The 25043-nt window shown below is 27.5% G+C and overlaps 1 protein-coding gene across 2 annotated transcripts; it reads left to right on the top strand.

The window, feature by feature from the left end:
* Positions 1-674: 674 nt before the first annotated feature.
* LOC135923534 (syntaxin-like) lies at positions 675-23539 on the top strand. Of its 2 annotated transcripts, none has more exons than XM_065458335.1 (11): positions 675-848; positions 11450-11548; positions 12754-12853; positions 13096-13170; positions 13344-13417; positions 15191-15299; positions 16919-16992; positions 17756-17893; positions 18069-18179; positions 18989-19062; positions 22411-23539. In XM_065458335.1, exons 1-11 carry the CDS (start codon positions 819-821, stop codon positions 22424-22426), a joined length of 900 nt encoding a protein of 299 aa, XP_065314407.1. In that variant the 5' UTR covers positions 675-818; the 3' UTR covers positions 22427-23539. The 2 variants fall into 2 exon arrangements, with proteins under 2 accessions (XP_065314407.1, XP_065314408.1); XM_065458336.1 differs by lacking the exon at positions 22411-23539 and adding an exon at positions 20923-21020.
* Positions 23540-25043: the final 1504 nt, after the last annotated feature.

Raw genomic sequence — 25043 nt, forward strand, 5'->3', positions numbered from 1 at the left:
GGTAGTAGAGATAAAATGTATCATTATAATTAAAAATGTGAAATTAAAAATAAGGAAACATCGCTGCTGAAGACGCTGGGAATTTTTTAGAGGGTAGGCATAGGTTTTTGAAGGGGGTTATACATCTAGTGAAAATCCTGTCATGTAGACGCTGGGCTACAATAATGAGTTAGCCTTTTTAAAAAATCGGCTCAAATCGAACTGTTTAACAACACTACTTATTAGTATTAATCAATTGACAAAAAACAATAAATTCTGATATTTTATCAGGTTCTTCTGTGTCTTACAGTGAATCATTTTTTATTTATCATTATAAAATTCTTTACTATGTGGATGCTTTATCCTGAATAGTGCTGATGAAAAGGAAATGTCATCTTATGAATTGGAGTGTCGTAGATAATTTAGCCAATTTAGGAGTGAATAATTTATCAAATTTAATAAACCTTCAATTTTGAGGATTTTGATCCCCATAACAAAATACGATAAAGGAATTATCGTGGGGAGAATGAAATAACAACCAGATAGAAATGGAACCACTAGTTATTAAATTTCAATAAAAATCTACTTATAAATTATATTTAGACTTATATTTTTGAAAATTGTATGATTTAATATAATTATTTTATTCTTTAAAGTAATACATCGAGGATGTATTGTAATGGAATTATGTATGTATGCTATCGATTTTGATAAAATCTTCAAATTTATAATTATAAATATTAATTAAAATAATGGGATAAATTAAATTCTACAAATTTAATGTATAAGCCGCATAATTGTTATCAAATTTTTTGTCATATAAAGACTCTATTCAACATATGAAAGACAGATTATCAGCATTAAAAGCGGTAATTTATATTATATCAAATCATAATTTTTGCTTTGTAGATAAATTTTTAAATATATATTTATGATAGGATATATTTTACCAATAACATTTTATACAATACATAGATTTGAGTTTTGATTTACCACAATTATAAGGATTTATAGAACTGGTCTTTCAAAATTACATTTTTATTAGCAATGAATTATTTTAATATTTTTTAGAAAACCATCAATAATTTACAATTATAGGTCTCTTTTTAAATTTATATTATTAAATATAAACTTATAAAATAATTTATATGACTACAAAATATTTTATTTAACAGCATTTATTTTTTAAGGATTGTATTTACTACTACACAGCTATACAATGTATGAGTTTTAGTGCCCCCCACCACCCCTTTTATTTAAAAAAATATTATTTAGGTAGGCAGATGGTGGGTAAGGAAAATATTTTTCAGGAGTTTAATTATAAAATATATTGAAGCGAAATAAGGTATTAAACTAATCAATCAGATATTTTTTAAATGCTGGGTGAATGGGCTAAACCAATTTTGAAATAAATGGTTGAGCAAATTTTAGAAAAAAAGCAATGCACAAGTAGACAGGTTAAATATTCACCCATTTGGAAACCTCTACTACACCTATATTCATTTTTGTTTGAAATATGTTCCCAAATACAATACAGTTAACAATACTTATTCATTTTAAAACTTAACAAACTTCATGGATCATTATTTATACATTAAGAACAAATTTTTATATAACCATAATGAATTTTTAAATTTCAATTATTAATTTTATATCATGGAAATGATTTATGATCTTCAAGGATTTTACTCCTAAACACTTTGTTTATATTATTTTTCTTTGTTAAATTTTTATTTTATTTTTGCATAATTTTGAAAAATTATTCGTCCACCAAAAAAAAATCCATGTGAATTTTTCCACATAATATATTACTTTTATTTTTAATTAAAAAACTTACACTAAAAAAAATCATAAATTACACAAATTTTTAGATAATGTTATGAAAATCCACTAATCATAATTTTAGAATTTTTTTTATTTTATCTGATATTGATCTTCAAGTAAAACCTCTTCTTTATATTCTTATAATTTAATTGGCAAATTCATTTTCAAGAATCTTTTTTAAAATGAATCTAACTTTTTAGGAAATTCCTTTTGGTATTTCTGATAATAAAATACAAGAAAAAACAGAAAGAGAGGAAATTTGTTATACAAATTATACTTTTTCACGCTGTCTTTCCTTGGAATCTATCTCTGCTCTTTTTGCCATTTCAGGTTCAAGAAATTTTGTTCTTCCTATCCCTGATTTTTAAACTAAACTTTTATGATTATAATTGAAGGGAAAGGATTATGCTTATTTCTTTTCCTCAAAATATTTTTTTTGAACATCCACTAAATTGCTTTATTTACATGAATGGATGGAATATTCTTAAAAAGTATTCTTCTGAGACTTTATTATTACCATATATGTCTTATTCATTTATATTGCTCAAAGTTGGAAATTAAATTTAATGACTAAATTTCATAACCTCACAAGTGATTTTTCAGAATCCGCTTAATAAAAGTAAAATTAGCCAATGAAACCTTTTTTATCAAATATATAAGAAGTAAAATAGGAAAGCAACTTAAACCATTACCAATCCAATTAGAAAACTAATTGTGACTATCTTTATATTCTGATAAGTTTAAATTACATAAAATATAATCCTAATTAGGGCTGTGCCGATCCACATATTTTTCACCGATCCAATCCGATATTGCTTTAAAACCGATCCGATACCGATCTGATATTTTTACTGATTTTTAATCACCCCCGTTTGAAATGTAATTAAGAAATCAATATTTTTTATGCAAAAAATTGAATTATGAATAATTTAATTTTAATAAAAAAATATATATTTAATAATATATAGATTTGATGTTGGAATTATAAAATTGTAATATTTAATATATAAAATTATAATATATTAGATTGTTTTCATAAATATGAGAGCCTCTAGATTTTCTGGGAATAAGCTTCTACGATATGGACTATCTATATCTCTGAAGGGACTCAGATTATTCCGCAGATAACGCATTTTGCAAAATTAATTTTGTCTTTTGTAAATATTTCCATAATTCAGATACCATATTTAAAAAAATTCTTTTATTTAAAGTATAAATAAAAAAATTGGCGTTATTTAAAAAGATTTAAAATAAATAAAACTTTGGGTGTTCCTTTCTATTTTTATAAAAAAAAAACTTTTAAAATACTATAAATCTTTTTTAAAAACGAAATAAAATTAAAAAATTATTTAGAAAATATTATAATAATGTAAAATAAATATACATAACATAAAATAAAATAACAAAAAAAGAAAAGTAAAAAGATCGGATCGGGTTTTACAGGTATCGGCCCGTTCCGATATTTTTGGAAAACGTTAAATATCGGCACAGCCCTAATCCTAATATTATTAAAAGAAAACTTTCCCGCTTAATTTTATATCATCAGTCTAATCTAGATTTATGTAATAAACCTTATTCAATTTCTCAAAAATTGATGCGCTATCTAAATCTTTTCAAAAAAAGGTAGCGCTTAAAAAAAATTAGCGGCGCTACTTTAACAAAAATCCACTAGATATATCGTGTTCGTAGCTCAATTCTTACGTTTTCTTAGTACGATATTGGCGAACTTCGAAAAATATTGATTTTAAAAAATAATTATTCCTTTGAAAATAAACTATTAAAAATATATAATATTTTTGTTTGACATCATCAACAACTAACTTTATCAACTTATTTTCAGTTTGTATTTGCATAATATTATTTTCATTTTCAACAATCCCCCCCCCTCTTAAAAAAATGCCTGTATTATGAAAAAATATTTCGATAAATAAGTGATTCCCACTAATGGTTTGATACCATGAGATAAATATTGTATACATTAAAATGACAATTTTTTTATTTTTAAATATTCTTCTTTTTTTTTGTGATCAATATTTAATATCATGAAAGGAATCAGCCCAATCGACCACTCTCGTATATATATATATTTTTTTTATTTATGGACAAAATATTCATCATCTGGTCAATAACATTTATATGCAAAATTGAACAAAATTTTATCCTATATACGAGAGTAGATGTCCGCTAATGGCAGAACTTTCAGGCTATGCCCTGTTAGAATTTAGCATTTGCCCGGCCCGTCCAATTAACAAGATTATCCGGTATGGGTCGGTTCGGTTTTCCCTAAAATAAAGGTCAAACCCGAAATATATGTAAATAAACAAATATTTATAATATTGGGGAGTGGGGTTAAATTAAAAACACTACACTTCATGGATTATAAATTCTATCAAAATATCCAAAGTTATAAATAATCTAGCCAAATAAATTATTTGACCTACCCGGCTGGGCCTTTCAGACCTCTATACTAGATGTATTTTGAAAAGTTTGACCCTATTTGTAAATTTTTTACCCAGTCTGGCCCTTAAAATAATTTCAAACAAGTTGTCTGGCCCGGTAATAAATTTTTTTATGAGGGAAAATGTACAAATTTGCATAATTATCAGCTTTAAAAACCATTTTCTAAACTTCATCCTGGTCGATGGAAATATTTTACCAAATTCTTCTGGCCTGGCTTGGAAAATTTATTTATCTGCCGGTCCGCAGGTTTAGTTATCAGGGCGGGCCATGATCGACCTCTACTACTATATACTATATCTCTTATAACCTAACCATCATCGCGCTCATTAAAAATGAGGCCTAACTTATATATAATAGCTTAATACCTTGGCCACGGGATTATGGCATATTTTAAATCTTGATCAAGAAGGGGAACAAAATCCATATTTGTATTAACAGACTTACTGGCCCGGACAAAGGGGGCCGTGTAGATTACAAAATCTGGGCCGAGCCGATCTAAATTTAAAAATCAGTTGGAAAATCATATAATTGGACATTTAATATTCATTTACTGGTCATATTTTCCATTTCAAACAAGTTTTACATAATACAGCAAAAATTATGGCTTGGAAATGATGATTTTTAAGGGCCGAACCCTGTAATAGGCATTAGATATATTTGGGTGTAATTTTTTTTTAATAGTTCCCTCGTTCGTCGATGTAAATCAATATCGAATATTTGTTTAATTTGCAGTAATTTAATAGCACAAATATGATCCATTGTCGTATTGCTTTAATTTAACCTTATTCCCTCATTATTTATTTATTTTTTTAAAAAAAGTGTTTGACTTGGCCTCTCCCTATTTTCCTTATCGGGTTACCACGGATTACAGGGTTAACTGTTCGCTCCTTAGCTGTTTCATTTGTTATCTTTCCGCTAATTATTTTTTTTTGTACGAAAAGCATGGCTGGGGTTTATTCGGACAAAGGAGCCTAAAATTTATTCATTCCCCATCATTAATAAACCGAACATTAAAACTGGAAAAAAAATATATTAATAATGAGGAATTTCTATTTTGCTAAAACTAATCCCATTTTATATTTTTTTTTTATTCCGACAAAGACAAACCCCCCTCTCTATTGATTTATTGATTTCGAAATATTTTATCCAATAAAAGAAAAAAAAATATAAAATAAATTCATAAATTATTTACTAAAAAAAAATAACGTTTCTTTTTTTTGCTGTATTTTATTCCGTTAATGATAATCGTTTGTTTAAATAAAACCAGAAATTGTTTTTTCTTTCAAATTTAAACATTTTTTACAAAATACATAACATAATATTTCCGTTATTGATTTGAGGTAGTGTCTGTTAAACGGCCGCTTTATTACGCGAGCCTGAAGATTTTGCTCATGAATGGCAGAAAGATTTGGAACACCTATCAACGAAATCTCGAGGCTTTGCATAATATTGTTTTGGCGAAAATATTAATTCGAAAAAATCGGCTAGATAGAACCATTTAACAATACTAATTTGAAGCACCCCCCCCCCTCCACATCAAATTGTTTTAATTGATTGATTATTGATGGTTTTAAAAATGAATTCCGAGAAGCGAAATCACCCTAGGGAAATGTGTTCAAATTAGAGAGTTTATAATTTATTATTTATATTGGTTAAAAAAAGTAAAATAAATTGAATGATATATTATGTCGAAAATATTTTTAAAAGCGATTATTTTTTTTATTATCGATCTTCAAAAATAAACATATAATATATATACAAAATTTTGAAAAATCAAAATTTACAAAAAAAAAAATTTTTTTTTTCCCTTTGTTTGTAGTTTCACTAGATTTTTCCAACAAAATATATTTTTTTTTATCATTAAAAAAAAATTAATTGGATAGGAGGGGATGTGATTACTAGGACAGACAGATAACGAAAAGATGGGAAAAGAATCCCATTTTCCCTTTTAAGAACTAACAAAAAAAACACTTTACTTTTAAAAGATACATATTTATAAGCAATTAGTTTAATGTCTGTTTTTTATCATGATAAATTTTAAAATGTTTGAAGTGGAGGTCTTAAATGTTATACTCCATACCTCTGCTCATCGCAATTAATTTTAACAGGCCTTTTAACGTGATGAGCAATTTACATAACATGGGATACCTTCTCTCTTTTTTTTATTACATAAAATTGTGTTCCTTTTTTTTGTTTTATATTTCAATTTTAAAACCAATAAAAAAAAACCAATTTTTAATCTTTTTTGCGATTTTAAAAATTTATTACTCCCCCCTCCCTCCTCCCCTTTTGAGAAAAATTTCGTTTGAACAAAGAAAGTAACTGAAATAGTTGAATGAATGAATGAATAATAACTTGAGATTAAATTCTGTATACCGCTCTTTCACCATCAACTGTTACCGAAAATAAATACTTTATTACGGCAAAACAGCAATAATTTATATAGCAAAATTATTCAAAGATAATTAACGAAATCGGAAAAATTATACGCGCGGAAGGATAATGTAAACAATTTTATGGTTAATCGTGAAAAATAATACTCATAAAAAACATTGAAGGAAAACAAAATAATCTAGAAAATTTTGTCAAGGTTCGAATCTATCCGATACCGACCGACCAAATGGAAAATTTTATCAAGAGTTGTGCTGAGTATAATAAGAACGCAGCGAGGCCAGGGAAATTTAATCGAATAGTTGGGAACTTGCCGTTATTCTATCTATACACTTTTTCCTAGCTAGGTAACTAAAACTCTTTCCTGTCCATCGGTATTTGTTGTAAAACCCTTTATCGTTTCAATCGACATCGATAATTCCATCGCATCCTGGAATTCAATGTTCTTATGTACCAGTTACTTTTGCGTAGTCTTTATTATACAGATCCAATCTTCTAGTATCAACAGAGTCAGCTATACCAAGCTCCCAATTATGGTGGCCGCTCGTGATATTCTTTTGCATTCCGCTCATGGGTCTCCTTCCAATCTTTTACCAAATGCCAGTTCTGCATGGGCACAGTTTTAGGAATGAATCTTCAACGACAATTTATACGAATCCAGTGAGACAATTAATTCTGAAGATTTTCTGAATGTTCCTCTGTTCTTGAATGTTATTAAAGCGGCCTTTTCGATATACTGTAGGTCCAATATCAGTTTATTCTAATAAAATTACCTTTACATCCACTTTTTATTTAACAATTTTTATTATAGATATTAATTTATTTGTCTATTTGCTTGGCCACCATTTTGTCAGAAACTCTGGAACTAGGATAGTTATTCTACTAAATAAGTTACAATTTAAAATCATTTTATATCAAGAAAAAACTTGGTAATAATGTATCGCTGTTGAACGTTATTGTTTTTATTAAAAATGTTAGATAGCGTCGTAAATTATCCTTCTATGCAAAAATTAATCGTCGATTTCACGTAGCGTTTGTGGTCAGCAATTTCAGATATCAATCACCGATAGATCTGGGTTCGAATCCAGATTCCGGGTTCTTTTCCGAAGCTAAGTAAGTGGATAGGTGCTACGCAGTATGATGTATAGAATATTGGAAGCGACCTCATAATTCCACTAATAAAATCAAAACAAGAAGGGGTCTTATTAGCAAATTGTTATAAGGTGATCTATGATATATATAATTGCCCAGATAATAAATATTATCCCCAACATTATAATTTCGCAAAATATATATTTTAAAATCAATTTACTTTTAATCGAAATTTTAAACCTTAAAAATAATAACAATATAAATTTAAAATAAATATAATCTTTTTAGCAAAACATGTCCCTTAAGGCTTAATAATAAAATCGACATTTGAATAAAAATACCATGTTCAGTTTACAAAACCTCAACTTAACACTACCTACCAAGGTTTGTCGGCGAATTACACGTGGTAATATTGTTAAAAACATCTGATTTGGAGTGATTCTTCTAGTAAATAGTGGTCTAATTAACCCCTTTTTATAACAAGATTAATTATTTAATCACCTAGACAAGTCTGAGGAGTGTTTTATGATGATGTTTTGAAGAAAATCTGGCGGATGAGGATGAAGGTTATAGTTTAATATTTTATTTACTTGATTACAGATTTAGCCTTTTTTGTAATTTCATCAAAATATTCTTTGTAACAGGAGTATATTTGGACAATTGCTCTATTTTTAGCGTCCAAAGTTTTTAATTGCTTCAGTCGCGGTTTTTTATATCAATCCCCGAGCAATAGTTTCCCCATCATCTATACAGAATTCCGAATTTCTTGGACTCCATTAGGGGATCCAATACCCGATTCTTGGCTTATTAATAATCGTGCATGGAATGGTAGAACCCAGGGTAAAGATGTTCGTTCCTGGGTGATTATGCCAGGCATACCGATAGAGATCAAATATGGGATAATGGCTAATTTAATATCGCCCATCTGCTGAAGAAACCCGTTCCTGTAAATGGTCGTAGACGCTTCAGATGCAATTGAGCATTTAATTGGCCAATGCATGATCAAATCCGGAAAGATAAAGAAAAATATTCGTAGACAGAATTCGCCCTACTCAGTTCCCTCGTAGGATGTTTGATATATTATATCCGCCATTATAAATAAGCCAAGATCTGAGATTAGGACCCAATAACAAAATTCGGAATTCTATACCGAAAAGCACTGACTTATTATGTGAAACTTTATTGCTCGATGGATATGACTAGTGTTGTTAAAGGTCAATTTGAGCCTATTTTTAAAACGGCTAACTCAATATTTTATCCAGAAAAATATTATTTAAGCCTATAGATTTTGCTAATTGATGGCACATAGGATTGAGCATGTATTGGCGAAATCTCGACGCTTAAGCGATATTTTCCTGGCTATAATGTTGAGTTAGCCATTTTTAAAAATCGGCTCAAATCGAGCCGTTTAACAACACTAGATATGACACATTCACCATTATGTAATGATTTTTAAAATGTGTATATATTATTGTTATATATGTATAAATAAATATAAGGATCATGATTAACTGCGCATGCTCTTGGCCCGTTAAGGGTTGTGGGCATGTTGCAGATCCTTTATCATGTCTCAATTATATAACTAATATTTTAGGTGTAGCGTCAATCAATTTATTCCATTGCTTATTGTTTTAAAGATTTTTTAAAATACATATATTTTCATACCTGTTTAGATTATATTTTATGGAAAATTTTTATTTTATAAATATATTAAAAATCGATTCTATAATTTATTAATAAATTAAACCATTTTGTCTTTTATTATATTATTATTATTGATCAGGCAATCTATATATATAATTATAAATAAAAAGCGATCATTAAAATACATTTATAATGCCCGATTTAACAGGCACCTCTACACCCCTCCCCCAGGTCAATTACGATATTACCACCACCCCCTATATTTTTTACCCCTCAGCTATTCTAAAAATTAGTTTAAAAAAAAGAATACTAACTACCTTCTCATGAATGCATGCCGATAAATTAATCTGATTTAAGTGGGGGTTTTTCCGGTCTTATTATGACCGTACATTTGACTGGACCTATTTTAATTAAGTTCTCTGCTAGATGAAAACAGGTTAAAAAAGCTCTCAATCACCTTTCACTAATAGGAGATCATCGCCGCTTATTAAAATTTTTATACGAGTATTTCGACGCAACCCGGTGAAATATTGTGTTCTAATTGCTCGGACTGTCTTATCATTTTTTTTAAGAGTTACTATAGAAAACTAATTTATTACATAAATTTTAAGTCTATCTTATACCTTATCCCTTTTCCACAAGATTATTCAATCATTTGAACAATCGTTTTATTATCCCCCCTCCCCACTTTACCCCAAAATGTTATGGTATAAAATTAAAACTTCGATTAAAAAAATAATAAATGATGTAAACATACTCGATTTATTGAAGAGGAAGAAAAACGGGATATCTAATTAAATATAAATATTTTTTCTAAAATATAAGATAGAAAGGAAATAATAATAAATAAAATTTGGTTTTTTTAATATATTTCTCGTTATGCAGGAAGGAATTATTGTATAATCAATAATATTATGTGTACTACTAGATTGGCGAATATTAGTTGAAAATCGCCCATACATAGGGGAGTCAGCTGTACATTTACGTATGGTGACTTTTAAATGCATTTGATAAATGAATCGCCAATCTCATAAATTTTGGTTTCGCGGAATCAGGTTATATGCCTCTTTTAACCCCTATTAAATTCATAGTTTTAAAATTTGTTTATTTTGTAATCAAATTTGATGTGCTTGAGCAATACGATATAATTAAATTTAAAAAATATAATTATAAGAGATTAAGAAAAACCTTAAATTTTGCGTTCGCCATAATTTCTCAAAATTTTTAAATGAGCTTAAATTCTGGGAAGCTTGTTCAATAACGACTCCGCTCCAATTCCAAATTGAGAAAAGTTTACAGGATCTGATATATGAATTTGGAATTTCTCAAAAAAACGAGGAAGGAATGATTGCTTTTGGGCAGATTATATTACAAACATAACTCACCCGATAGCAATTTATGTTTGTTGTACCAAATCAGCTGATTAATGCTTTACACCCCCCCCCCCCTTACCCTGCTATGAGCTGAAATATATGAATTCATTCACATCAATATTTGATTGTTTTTAAAATGCTTACAACTGAGATTATCTATTATCTATATATATTTTTTCTAAAGCCACGATTACTTAGGTGGGGGGGGGGGGTGCTACTATATTTTACAATAAATATTTATCGACACTTATATTTTATTTTTCCTTTTTCATTCTACTTTTCACATTTAAGAGTAATGCGAAAATATAACACTAATCGTATTAAAGTGTTATTTGTATTCGATTCAACGAGAACTGTCTAACCAATGACATATAATACTTATCTAAACTGATGATTCATTCATTAAAATGCATTTTGAGGCGTCGTCGAATACTAATCAGCTGTTGACACGCCATTTTAGTTTCCATGTAAAAATTTTGTACGTTTAAAATGAAAGTGATTTATTAAAAAAATTTTACTAAAAAGTTTTCATAAAATTTTAATGTCAATTATTTATATGGGAAACCAAGATGGCTTGTCATCAGCTGATTTGTATTGACGGATATTAAAATGAATGAATCTAGTTAATATTATAACACAGTCGTATCGAAAATAAATTAAATTATAATAAATAAAATAAAATATAGGCTCAAAGTGACGAGGACGAAGTCGGAGGCGCCGCCGAAGATGTAGCTCTTGATGTCAGCGGTGGTCGGACCGGATTTATGGACGAATTCTTTGAACAAGTTATTAAATATACCAATTGTAAACGCCACTATCAGCAGTTTAATATTTTTCCCTATTTCGGGGAATTCCATAAATATCAGAATACTCATTACTTTCATTTTCCTTCAATCCTGGTTTGACTATTTTTTTGTTTTGTTTCCCATCTTTATGTAAATATTATTTGCCGAATATATCAATTGCTATTTTATATATATAATAGTTAGGCTGCTCTCATAATTTTTAAAGCGATAACGTTCATGTTTTACTATACCCCAGATGGAATCCAACGTGGCCACCCGTTCGGGCATGATATCCCCTTCGAAAACTTGTTCTCGGCCGCGGTTCGATTACTCCAAATGCGAGATCTATTCTCCCTTTTCTTTTCGTACCATCCCTATAAATTCTTATTTACTATTCTCAGAGATCTCATGGGTAGGGGGGGGGGCATTTAAACTCTGTTTCTTGAATTCTTTGAAGATTTTAATAAATTTAAGTACACCTGAATCTCCCTTCCCGTTCAGCACTTTTTATGCTTATTTTTTTTTAGGTGCTTATGTATAAACTTTAATCTACGATATTCCAACTATATCTATTTTCCAATAATAAGAATTTCCTGGTTTCTCGCGAATTCAAATGCGACTTTACTCCTGAGATTGGATTTGACATCCGCAAACTTTTATCCTCAGCTTTGATTTTTTTTAAACTAATCTTTCCTCGATAAATCTACTATTTTTTCCCTCCCCCCTATCAGATGACGGCTTATCATTGTTCTTTTCTTCTGGAATATAGTCTATTTTTTTCTTTATACTAGATCTTGAATTACACCTCTTATACTTAAAAGACTGGTAATATATTCTTACTGCTCTTCGTTTAATTTCTACTTTCGAAAAGAAAAACATGACAGGTGTCCGTTATCCCTGTTATTTTTCAAGGTTAACGGGGGGCTGTATATGCGAGATTATTCCTAAATCTACCCTCGAGTTTATATTCTTACTCGAATAACTTAGAATATCTGTTCTCGTTTTGGCTATAATACAATTATACAGTTTTCGTTAACTATGTCGACTAATGCCAAATAACTTTGCGAATCGCTAAGACCTCTTCAATGAGCGCTTTTAAGAATTTGATGGCATTGATTACATCGACATCACGGACATAAAAGCTTTTCCCATAGCTACCCTCCTACAAAAAGAATTAATAAAAATTTTATTTATAACGATTTAAGGTAGAAGAAATCAGATCGAACATAAACAAAATAGCCGCGAATGTAGAAGAGGTCAAAAGGAAACACAGCGCCATCCTTTCAGCACCCCAATCCGACGAAAGTAAAGGAATTTTCATTCACCATTTTGCTTTAAAAATAATATCTTTTCTACGTTATATTGTGAGTCATTTACCAATCGTTTTTAAATATGTGATAGTTCTTCTTATTTATTTATTAAATGACTATACCGGCTAGTATGTTTGCCTTTGTCATTTTTCTAATGTGAATGTGTTGATTTTTAATAATTTATTATGCTTAGAAAATAATCTTAAAAAAATTATTATTTATAACACCCTCCCTCAGAAGTCAAACAAGAACTCGAACAACTCATGGCAGACATCAAAAAGACCGCCAATAAAGTTCGCGCCAAATTAAAAGGTTTATTTTATTTATTCAAAGCATCTTACCACGAATCATCGACTCTAAATTCCACGTAGCTCTGAGATCCAAATTTATTTATAAGAGTTCTGTATTCATTTCCTTCTCATCTCATAACTACTAAATTGTTAATATATTATCGATTTTCTCATGCACATTTTTTCTTTATAAAGTCATGGAACAAGGTATTGAACAGGAAGAACAAGCTAACAAGACCTGTGCCGATTTGAGAATACGTAAAACGCAAGTTAGTTTTATTAATTATTTTTTAGTACACTTCACTCGGCTGATCCGACTGGGAGAGTTTCGAATATTTGTAACTTTTCCCTTAAATTAATTTTTTGAAGGGGGAATGTTCTCAAAAATTTTGACTCGCCTCGAACCCCTTAATAGCCTCTCCTTAGTGACGCTAATTTTTTTTTTAACGTTTCCTTTATAAGTTTATATGGGATGACCCCCTGAAACTCTTAAAATATTCACGCATCCGCTCCTACTGATTTTAGGATTTTGGCTTTTTATCCAGGATATTTTGAATTTGTAAACTTCTGGAAAATTTAATATAATATAATGAGGATATTGCTCTATTTTCTTTAGCCGGCGTAACCAAGTTTTTTAACCAAAGTTGTTTGTTTTTTAAAAATATAGCTCACTTGGAAGAAGGGCTAAGCTAAACTTATCTAGTAAGCAGAATCTTTTTAATATAATATCAATTGTCTGAATTTAATAAGATTTTTTTTAATTGGGGAGGGGGAAGGAGTTCTAACGCCTCATCAGTATTGTGGACAGAGTGTGGGGATCGCTCCACAATCCCCATTTTCCGGCTTAAAATGGAAGCTAATTCCGAAGCTGAGAAAAAGATTGTAACTACGGATTTATTCTTCAAATATTTATTTTAAAATAAATATTCAATTTTCCGAGTAAAACAATAATTTGAAGTTCATCCTCTTCAGGTTCTAAAAATGCGCTCTGGTGAGGCATTCAAAAAAAATATATATAATTGAATATCTTTTCAAGATTGCAAAAGTTATCATTATCCTTAAAAAACATTTTGATTCCAAATAATTTGATATTGTTTTTTAAAAAATTATCGGCTTCAAATTAAAAAAAGATGTTTTGTAGTTAATAGTTTCGTCATTTACACTTTGATATAGCAAACTTTTGTTGTATATCCGTAAAATTTATTCTCTATTTTCAACATTAAAGAAGGTGAAAGTTTGTTCATATTATTATGTTATCCATATTTATAATAATAACATCAGTATATTTTTCAACATGTTTAAATTAAACCTTATGTGTAGACGTTTCCCAACTCTTGTTATAAAAATTATTTTGAGGATAAGTTTTAGAATATTTTAAAAAACATAATTTTAGAGGCTCAAAATTTTTTAATAATGCCTTCAATCACAGGAATGATAGTCCCCCAAATAAATTTATTCTACCCTAGCCTACCCCACTTGGGTGCCTACCCACCTCAAAAAATTTTAATGCAAACTGTTCCTACCCGGTGCCTCTAACAATATTCTATTCATGTTGAGTTGATTATTTTGTAAAATTCAAAGAAAAAAAAATTATACATAGTTCATTTTCTTATTCATAATGTGATGTTTTTATCATTTAAATAAATTTATATATCTATTCTTATGGATCCTATTTTTAAAGCCTCTCATTTTGTCTGGCCGAACAATATTTCATTTTATCCTAGCTATTTATTTGGTATAACTCGTAAAAAAATGATATCGTGATTCTCTAATTTTATTATTTAAATAGGATTTTATATCTATTCCAATAAATATTTAAATAAGATTTTATATCTATTCACAAGGATGTTAAATTTTTTTAAAAAAAGTTGATAGTTTGCTAGTCAATATGGTAGATCTGGCCACCCTGAATTGTGGTTAATAATTTTTAAAATATATATATATATAACTGGCTTTGATTGGTTTACTTAAATAGCCGAGTCCTCACGATCGGTTTGCGCTAAAAATAAATAATGATCACTATTTATCATCTATCCCCTTAGCAATCCACTCTTTCTCGCAAATTTGTCGAAGTTATGACCGATTACAACACGACCCAAACAGATTACAGGGAAAGGTGCAAGGCTAGGATACAAAGGCAGCTAGAAATTAGTAATATTTAAGAAAAAAATTCATATGTAATATATTTGGTATCGATTTAAGCGGTTGTATCAAAGACCTTCATAGGCTGGATATGGGCCATATATTATATTTTCTTATTGGGCCTGGGTTTTAAAAAATAAAAATTTGTAATGGGATTGGGCCCTAAATTTTTTTAAAATTTAAATTTTTAAAGTCCTGTGAGCTAATTTGACATCATCATATTGAATGTTATTTATTAACGTTTAAAACCACTCAATGATTTAATTTTACATTTTAAAATAAATATACAAATGTATTCAATCGTATTTTATCAATAATAAAAAAAATTATGCTTTTGTTTTTAGTTTATTATCATGTAAATTTTAGCTATATTTCCGTTTCGATTTTTTCTGAATTACTTGATTTTACATATTATTTAAATATATTTTAATTGAAAAATTTTGAAAACTGTTTATTTTATAAAGAAGACAAAATATTTAAATATGTCATCATGAATTTATATTTTTTTAGAATTTTAATTATTTTTGTAAATATAATTTTAAAATTATGATGCCAAATTAACTCATTGGATATTTAATAAGTTATTTTAATAATATTGAATAAATTTTATTTTTTATAGATGTCAAATAAAATAATTATAATTGAAGGTGATATTTCGGAAACAGATATTGATAATAGTGGGATAATTTTAACCATCCTATTGACAATATAGATATAGATTCGCCCATAAATGCACTCCACATAGAACTTGATAATGTTCATGAAGGTCTTAGTTTTCCTAATCTCAGTAGTAATTGGGTATTAAAAAATATTGAATCATTTGATACAACATTCTAAAAAATTTTCTAATCCCCCAAATAATATTCCAACACCATATCACTTCGAATAATATTTCATTTAATGCATGGTTATTGTATCGAAGACATTACTTCAAAAAAATGAAAATTTTTTATAAAACTTATAACATTTAAATCTCAAATAGTTCCTGCCTTGTTAATGGCAGGTAAAATTAGTAAAAGAAAAATAGGGAGACCATCAAATGAAAATCCTAAAATACAAAAAGGATCTAAGTTACCTCAGATAATAACTGACGTTAGATATGATAATTTAGGGCATTGGCCAGAAATTTCTAAGACTCGAAAAAGGTGTAAATTATGTGTTATCGCATATTTAAGGACTATGTGAAAAAATTTATGCTTATAACTATGAAATAAATTTAAAAAAATTTTTCATAATATATAAATAAATATTTTTTTATATACATGCATTTCGTTCAATGATGCCAAATTGTATCATGTTTTTTTTTACCTGTATACTATGAAATAAAAGTCAAAATAAAAATTTTACATCCTTGGTGTATATAAATGAAGATTTTTTATAAAAATTTTTTTTTATTTTTATTTCAAAAAGTCGAGCTTTAAAGGGGTTAAAAAGTTTATAAACTTTAAAAAATATTCTTCTGTAAAGTATAGGATGGTAGGATCCCCTGAATCAAAATTGTACCTTTTGTAGAAACTTAAAAATTTTATTACCAGTCATATAATAATGGTCATAATTAGATACCCTTTTAAGAATTATCAGATTTAAATGCTCTAAAAATAATTTTTTTTTAATTTAAAAAATAATAGCCGGAAGAGCCACAACCAACGAGGAGCTCGAAGAAATGCTGGAAAGCGGAAATCCTGCCATATTTACACAAGGGGTTTATATTTTTGGACCTCTTATAAATTCTATTTGTTTCACCTATTTGTTTTGGAATGAATAGTCAATATATTTGTATTTTTTTTAAATTTGAATGAATATATATATATATTACCTTGAAAGTAGTGTTGTTATAAGGTTCGTTTTGAGCCGGATTTTTAAAAACGGTTAACTCAATACTCAAGCCTGAAGATTTTGGTCAAAGAAGGAACAAAGGTCTAAATATATATTATCGAAATCTCAAGGCTTAGGCAATATTTTTCTGGCTAAAACATGGAGTTAGCCATATTTAAAAATCGGCTCAAAACGAGCCTATTAATAACACTATTTGAAAGAACACCTTTCAAAACGGCTCGATTTGAGTCGATTTTTAAAAACGGTTGACTCGGTATTTTAGCCAGAAAAAAAAGTGTATTGCTTAAGACTCGAGATTTCTCTAATAGATGTCCAAACCCTTGTACCTTCTATAAGAAAAATTCTTCAGACTTGCTTAATATTTTTCTGGATAAGAATATTGAGGTCGGTGAATCCTTATTTTATAAATAAATAATGATTTAAAAATTTAAAAGGATTTTTGATATTTCTTTAAATTTCTAAATATTAGCGAATATTTATTCATAAAATTGACACACACACTCGCATTTATTTTTCGCTGGTGAATATTATTTTTTTTTAATTATAAGTCACAGCCACAAGTTTTTAAAAAATATAAAATATTATTTACTCAAAGTTTTTTAAAAAAAATAATTTACAAAACATTTAAGATAATTATGGAATCACAGCAGGCCAAGCAATCCTTGGCCGATATCGAAGCCCGTCACCAAGATATCATCAAATTGGAGAACAGCATAAGGGAGTTGCACGATATGTTTATGGATATGGCCATGCTAGTCGAGAGTCAAGTTTGTTAGAAAAAAATAAAATATTTAATAATGTTAAAATATAAATTTCGGTTCAATATTGATGTATTTATGAGATGAGAATTATAGGAAAAAATATTTTGAAATTCGATATTCGCTATCCGTTTTTATTTCTGGTCTCCTCCATATTCCAATTAATGACGATATTATAAATAAGGGAGAAATGATCGATAGAATCGAGTACAACGTGGAGCAATCGGTCGATTACATAGAAACCGCCAAAATGGATACCAAAAAAGCCGTCAAATATCAAAGCAAAGCCCGAAGGGTTCGAATAATATCTATGATATGTCGTCAGTTGTGTATACTATATTATTTTATATCCACACTTTTTTTTGCAAGAAGCATTATTTTCCGATAAATCAATTCTTAAAAATTATAAAATATGATTTAGAATTAATCCTTTATTTTGTATTATTCTCCTATTTAAAAATACAATCAATATTTTTATAAATTATTTTTTTGTGATGCTTCTTGTAAAAAAATTTTAAAAATGGATACACAATACTATAACACTCAGCCGATGATGCATAATATATTCTCTTTTCAATATTCACTAAAACTATATCCTATCATATCGTGATATCAATCGACAGATAATTTGAATAATTTGGTATAAAAAATTTATGCGGATGACTTGCTGATTTATTTTGATGGTAGAAATTTTTGATTGAATCGTGGAGTACAATTTACTTTTTCTATCTAGTCATTTTTCTAAGTCTCCTAGTATTTAATTTGCTGTGAGAGCTTTGAACTAAATATTAACATTTATTGGGTCTCCGAGATTCCTTATTACATGCTTGGTCCGGGTCAGGATTCTTGAATTGCCTTATTTTCGAGATTTTTCCAAAAGATGGCCAAATCTTCGTGCTATCCTTTGGCGGAATATCGAGACTTGGGTAATATTAGTTTGGCAAATTTTTTGATTTGATTGGTCTATTTTCGAAGTTTTATTTAAAGAAAAAGAATTTATTTTTATTATGCAGTTTTTGTAATAATTAAATATAAGATCTGTTGGGTGATTTTTTTTAACAAATTAGAAATTAAAATTTTTTTAAACATTTTATATAATTTAAGAAAAAAATACTCATCATCATATGCTTAGCTGTCCTCATTATCATTCTTATCTCAGTCCTAGCTGGAATATTTGGGTAAAATTTACCTTTATTAAATAAATATTATATATTATATTGTATATCCAAATAAGCTTTGATGACTACAGATAAAACCCCGATGTATTTTAACATTTACCGTTCTTCTCCCGATAATCCTTTAATATTTTCAAGGTTTTTTAAACGTTTTCCTCAATTCAAACGGTTAAAATTCCTGGTTCATTTGAGAAATGTGGAATCGGGGTTTTAACTGGAAATTGGCTGAAGAAGCTTGACAATCAGCTAGTAAAATATTTTCGTAAGCGATCATGTTTTAGGGCTGCATTTGTCCTAATTAGACAGTTTATAATCCTAATTACATTATTGATTACGAAAAGAAAATTATCTTTGGGCATAGGCCCATATGATAATTCTGTAAAGAAAACCATATTTTTTTGATAATTATTTGTATTGCATGTTGATGTTTCATATAAGGTTTGGTTTTTCGGAATTTCTCGATTTCAAATCATTTAACTGAAGGGCGATATTTTAAATTTGAAATCTGATTTACCTTTATATGTATTCCCAGCATGTGTAAGGATACCTCTAACCAGGCAATCAACTGTAAATCGGTTCGGTATATAATAACGGTTAATACCGGGTAAACTATTCAGGTTTGGGTTAGATCCCTTCCTATGACCCTATAAAATTGAGACCATTTCGCCATTAACTTTTGCATATCGTCGGGTCAATATTTCTATGTTCTCTGTATCTACTTTTGACAAAATGGATTTTTTTTTCCAATAAATCCATTCCTTAATGTTATATTGATTCATATTCCAAATAAAAATGTGAGAAAAAAAATTTAATAATTAGTTTATTTATTAACAATATTATATTTATTCAATCTGTTATTTAATAGAATATTACAATATTTTAATCTTCAATAACTAATCGAATTACAAATATCTAGTCATTTAATTTCTTAAGATGTGGCTATTTCAAAATTTTGTTAATTTTAAATAATGAAAATGTTATCCATCTAAAACTTAAGTAATTTTTTTTGTCTTTAAAGAAAAGGCCACTTTTTATAGTGCAATTTTTGTATATGGAACATTTTTTTAACTTTTTATTGGAAATAATATTATTTTTTTTACAAAGTTATAAAAATAAGTTTTCTGTGAATATTATTTTTTAGGATACGCTATGATAAGTTGCCTAGATATCATTCTAATACATAAAAAAAAATTCTATGTCTTTATTCGTTGAAAATAAACCATGTAAATAATTTTTGGAAATGCTCTCCTGATTGAAAATAATGGATCATTAAAATATTGACCCGACAATATATATATTTTTTATTACTTAATCGAAAAGTTCAATTACCATCTTTCTGAAATTTACTTTGTATGTATGCACTCTATGCATGCCAGATATACGTATCGGGATAAAATCATATTTTTTAATAAAAAATTTGTACTCACTAAATTATTTCAAATCGATTTAACACGCGTATATTTGTTAAATGGCTCGATTTGAACCGATTAAAATGGCTAACTCGATATTTAACTTAGAAAAAATATTATGCCAGCCTGAAAATTTTAGATATAGATGGGACAAAGGTTTGGAAGTCTATTAACAAAATCTTGAAGTTCAGGCACAATATTTTTCTGACTAAAATATTGAGTTAGCCATTTTAAAAAAATAGGCTCAAAACGAGTTGCTTAACACCATTACGTAAAAAAAAACTATATTTGTTTTCTTCAATTTTAAATGAAATGCGTTTTCTTTTAAATTTTGATTAATTCCTGTTTATATGTGTAACGAAATATTTTTAAACTTAATAATTTCTTTTTCTTTTTTTATAATTTTTAACCCTTATTTTTTTTTAATCATCTACTTGTATACAACGTTAAAAAGTTAATCTCTCTCGAAATTTATCGCATAAATTTGAAACAATACCTTTAAAAATATGTTCCGGACAAAGTAACAAACACAACCATTATAACTTCATTGTGTCGATTTATTATTTTTAAAGTAAATAAAATTATTTATTATACCATTTGCTATATGCATTCAATGCTTTTCTATTTTTTGGACATTTATATTTTGATCAGGGTTATATATTTGACCGGTCATAAACGAAATTTAAGTAAATATTTTTTTTAAGGCATTATTAACTTTAATGATAGTCATTAAATCTATATAAATTTTCAATATTTTTTAACTGGTAAGGAGTAATTTTTTTGATTCATATTCAATATTATCTATCCTAAATCTATTTCTGTTTTAGTGTGAATATTAATCCAAATCGACCAATTCCTTTCTGGATAGTAAAATTCCCCTTTAGGCAAAGGTGGGTAAAGCCCATTCCACTAACTTGATATTACCCTGATTTTTCCTTATGGAAGTTAATGCTTTTCACATATTTTTGCTATTAAACATGCCGCTTTTCTTTCTGAAATTTATGATATCACTTATAATATTTTGATCATCACCACCTTGTAAGATGTCTAATTCTTCTATTATATCTCATTAAATTCACTACTGGTAAGATCTACTTCCCTTGATACTGGGGACCCAATAATTTTTTTCCTCTTTTTTTTCAAATATATTTTTAATTTATTTTTTCTTAAGATTTTTTTGAGTATTATACCAGGTCAAATACTCCTCCGGTCAATTGACCGACTTGCCAACCCTGATCTTGATACATTATTGCTTACGAAAAGTAGATCAGTTTTGGACATAGATTAATATGAAAATATTTAAGGTATTCATTCGTCTATTCTTGTAAAAAATAAAAGGAACATTTGGCAGAACAAAATATTTATTTTTAAACAGAGTTTGAAAAAAAAATTGTGATTCCATCTTGAAAGATTTTTGGAATGCATAAAAATTTTTTACAAAAAATTGGCATTTTTAGGTAAAAGATCGATAAAAAAAATTTTTTGATGATTTTTTTTCAATCTCTGTTTTTTTTGAAATATAATAAATTATCGTATTATTATTTTTTGATTTAGATCCTTAATAACTTTGTAAGATATTATAGTTTAGGTCCACAAAAACACAAGGAAATTGCCAGCTGATTTATTTAAATTTTTTTATTGATCTGTTTATAATGACGTGACGTTATTTGACAGATGATCAGTAAAAAAAAATACTTTATTAAAAAGCAATTTTTTCTCTTATATAATGGCCCTAACCCATTATTTTTTAATTTTAAAATTCTTCCAAATAAAAAATTACCTTCAGATCCACTTTCCTTGAGTGGACCTGTTATCTTTAATATAAGTTACATATTTTATTTAAAACTTCTCTTAAATTTTGTTTTTATTTTCATGGCAATGAAGAAACGGAGAATTAAATTGCGAATAAATTTAATAACAATATTTATTTTGTTTATTATAGAAAACCTGGAAAATGAGACGATATATATATATACTGGTCTGTTGTTTTTTGGCGTTTACATATATTTAAAAAAGTAATGTATATCAAAATCAACCAATCAATACATTCCAAATTCTTGGTACCAATCAACATCATTCTGAATAGTGACCAACCAAGCGAAAATGAAATTAAATTACAGATTAATAATATTGTGATCAATTCGAAATAAAACAAAACATTTTTTTTTTGATTTTATTTTCAGTTCTTTTGCCCTACTTTTAAATTATAATTTTTTTTTTCTACTTATAATTATAAAAAACAAATCTTTTTTTTTACACCCTTCACCCCTCCCATAGCTATTAAATACTAATATGCAGATAAAAAGCATTTAAAAGGTCTTCTGGCTAATTAACGTTATCATTGGATAGCACTGACTGGTAGTTGCTATTATTTTTTTTCTAAAATTGATAGTTAGTGGAAAGCAATAAAAAAAAATGATATTTTTGATATATTAATATAATTAGACTCAATTTTAAAGAAAATAATTATTTAATGGAAAAATCCATGACCTTTTTGCCAATTATTTATTCAAAATGTTATAATGAAAAAAAAACAATACTTTTTATAATTCTGGTTTTATTCATTTTTTTTTGATAAGCTTTCGATCTTGTAGTTTGAAGTTATAGTTCGTCGGTCTAGAATTGGAGTGCTCCACACGACATTTTCAAAATTTTTGAGTTAGTAATGGATAATAACTTATTTATTCCCAAATATATAATATAAATAAAAACTAGATTTAAAAAAATATAATTTTTGCCAAAGTTATAGCTCTGTCAAAATTGATCAATAAGCTTTTCCTATATTTTATTTTAATCTTTAATGTTTATTTTCTCATTTTAAAAACATTTGCGCAAGTGGAACACTCCAATCCTATCCCGACGAGTTTATAAAAAAAAATATTAAATGCAAAATAAAAAAAAATAACCTTGCTTTCCAATGAAAATCGCTCGTAATTCGCAACATCGAAAAATTACGCTATATTGTAAAAAAAATAAAATCAACTTTGTAATAATTTTTTATTTTTTTCGCAAAAAAAAATTTCTCTATATAGAAAATTTTGGAAAAGAGTATTTTGTTGTATACCTGTAAAATATTTATTTATTATTTTTTATATATAAAATTTTTTATTTATTCATTGTATGGATGAGATGTATAACTTTAAAAAATAAACTGTAAATTAAGATTTGAGATGTTCGCTTTGACTGAGCAGCTGAAAAAGTAAGATAAAATAAGAAGAAAAAACTACACCGCCAAGTACTTAAAAACCAAAAGGGGTGTTCCTAGTTCAAAAACTGTTTAGTTTTCAAAACCTTAATTTATTGTTTTCACTAAAAATTTTGCACTAGTAATAGTTATAACAGCCTGCACTATTTTTTTTACCATAAAATTATAAAATAACCCATTCAGAAATTAGCATTATATATATATAGTACAGTTCAGTCTAGCCGATTTTTAAAGACGCACCGTGTGAATTACAATAAAAAGCCCAAATAGAACCATGAATATGAACCACAATATAAAGACCGGGCCTATTTTTATTATGGGTTTTAAAAAGCCTATGTATAAGCAAAATATCGTCATAAAATTGAAAAATTTTGATTTATTTGTAAATAATAGATATTAATTAAATATGATATATATTACCAGAATAAAATTAACTTCATTTGATATTATTTAACAGATTTAGAGGTATCTTTATCTATTCTACATACATTTTGATGTATTTTTAATTTACGATTTTTTATATTAAAGGTAATAATATTTGAATCAAATTCATTTAACAATATGTCCGAGATTTCATTAGAAAAAACAAACCATGCAAATTTTATTTTACGCAATGGATGATGACAACATGGTAAATTATATTCGATTCTTGGGCACGCCATAGATGGTGTATGAGCATTAATATAATATTTAACACTTAACAAATTTTAAATAATTTTTCTTAAAATAAGTGTCGGAATTTTAATATATTTAAGGATTATACCAATATTAGTTATTCATTTATTATATATAACTACTATGCAGTTAGTGTCGGGTAAAAAGAGTTCAATATGGCTAAAAAATTTTACAGATAAACTAGGGTGCCTGCCTTAATGATAAATATCTAAAATGTAACAATTATTTATATATTGTATGTGAATCTAGGACTAATCTTAGCTTATCGCCACTTTTTCCGCTATGCAATCTATGAGATGATTAATTGGCATATAAAAATAATAAATCAGCAAGGCCATATAAATTATACACTAAACAGTTAGATAAAATAAAGAATGGTTTATTTAATTTGCGGTATGTATAGTATTCTCACAATCACTAAAACTAGAAGTCAAATAATGTTTAAATATCATTATAATAAATTTACTATGCGAATGCTTTTAAATTTGGACACTATTTCGCTAAATCTTAACTTCTATAATTAATAAAGCTTTTAAATATCAATTTTAATAAATACCTTATCATATCTTTGGAAGGAACTGATATTTATATTTTTTTTAGGATGATGATGATTCATATTTAAAATTTTAATTTAGATTGTTGTATTTAAGCCTATTAAATTATGATTATAATAGATAAATAAAGTAAAAATCATT

Source organism: Gordionus sp. m RMFG-2023, chromosome 2 (genome assembly GCF_954871325.1).
Source record: "Gordionus sp. m RMFG-2023 chromosome 2, tfGorSpeb1-WG-v2, whole genome shotgun sequence".
NCBI classification, from domain to species: Eukaryota; Metazoa; Nematomorpha; class Gordioida; order Chordodea; family Parachordodidae; genus Gordionus; species Gordionus sp. m RMFG-2023.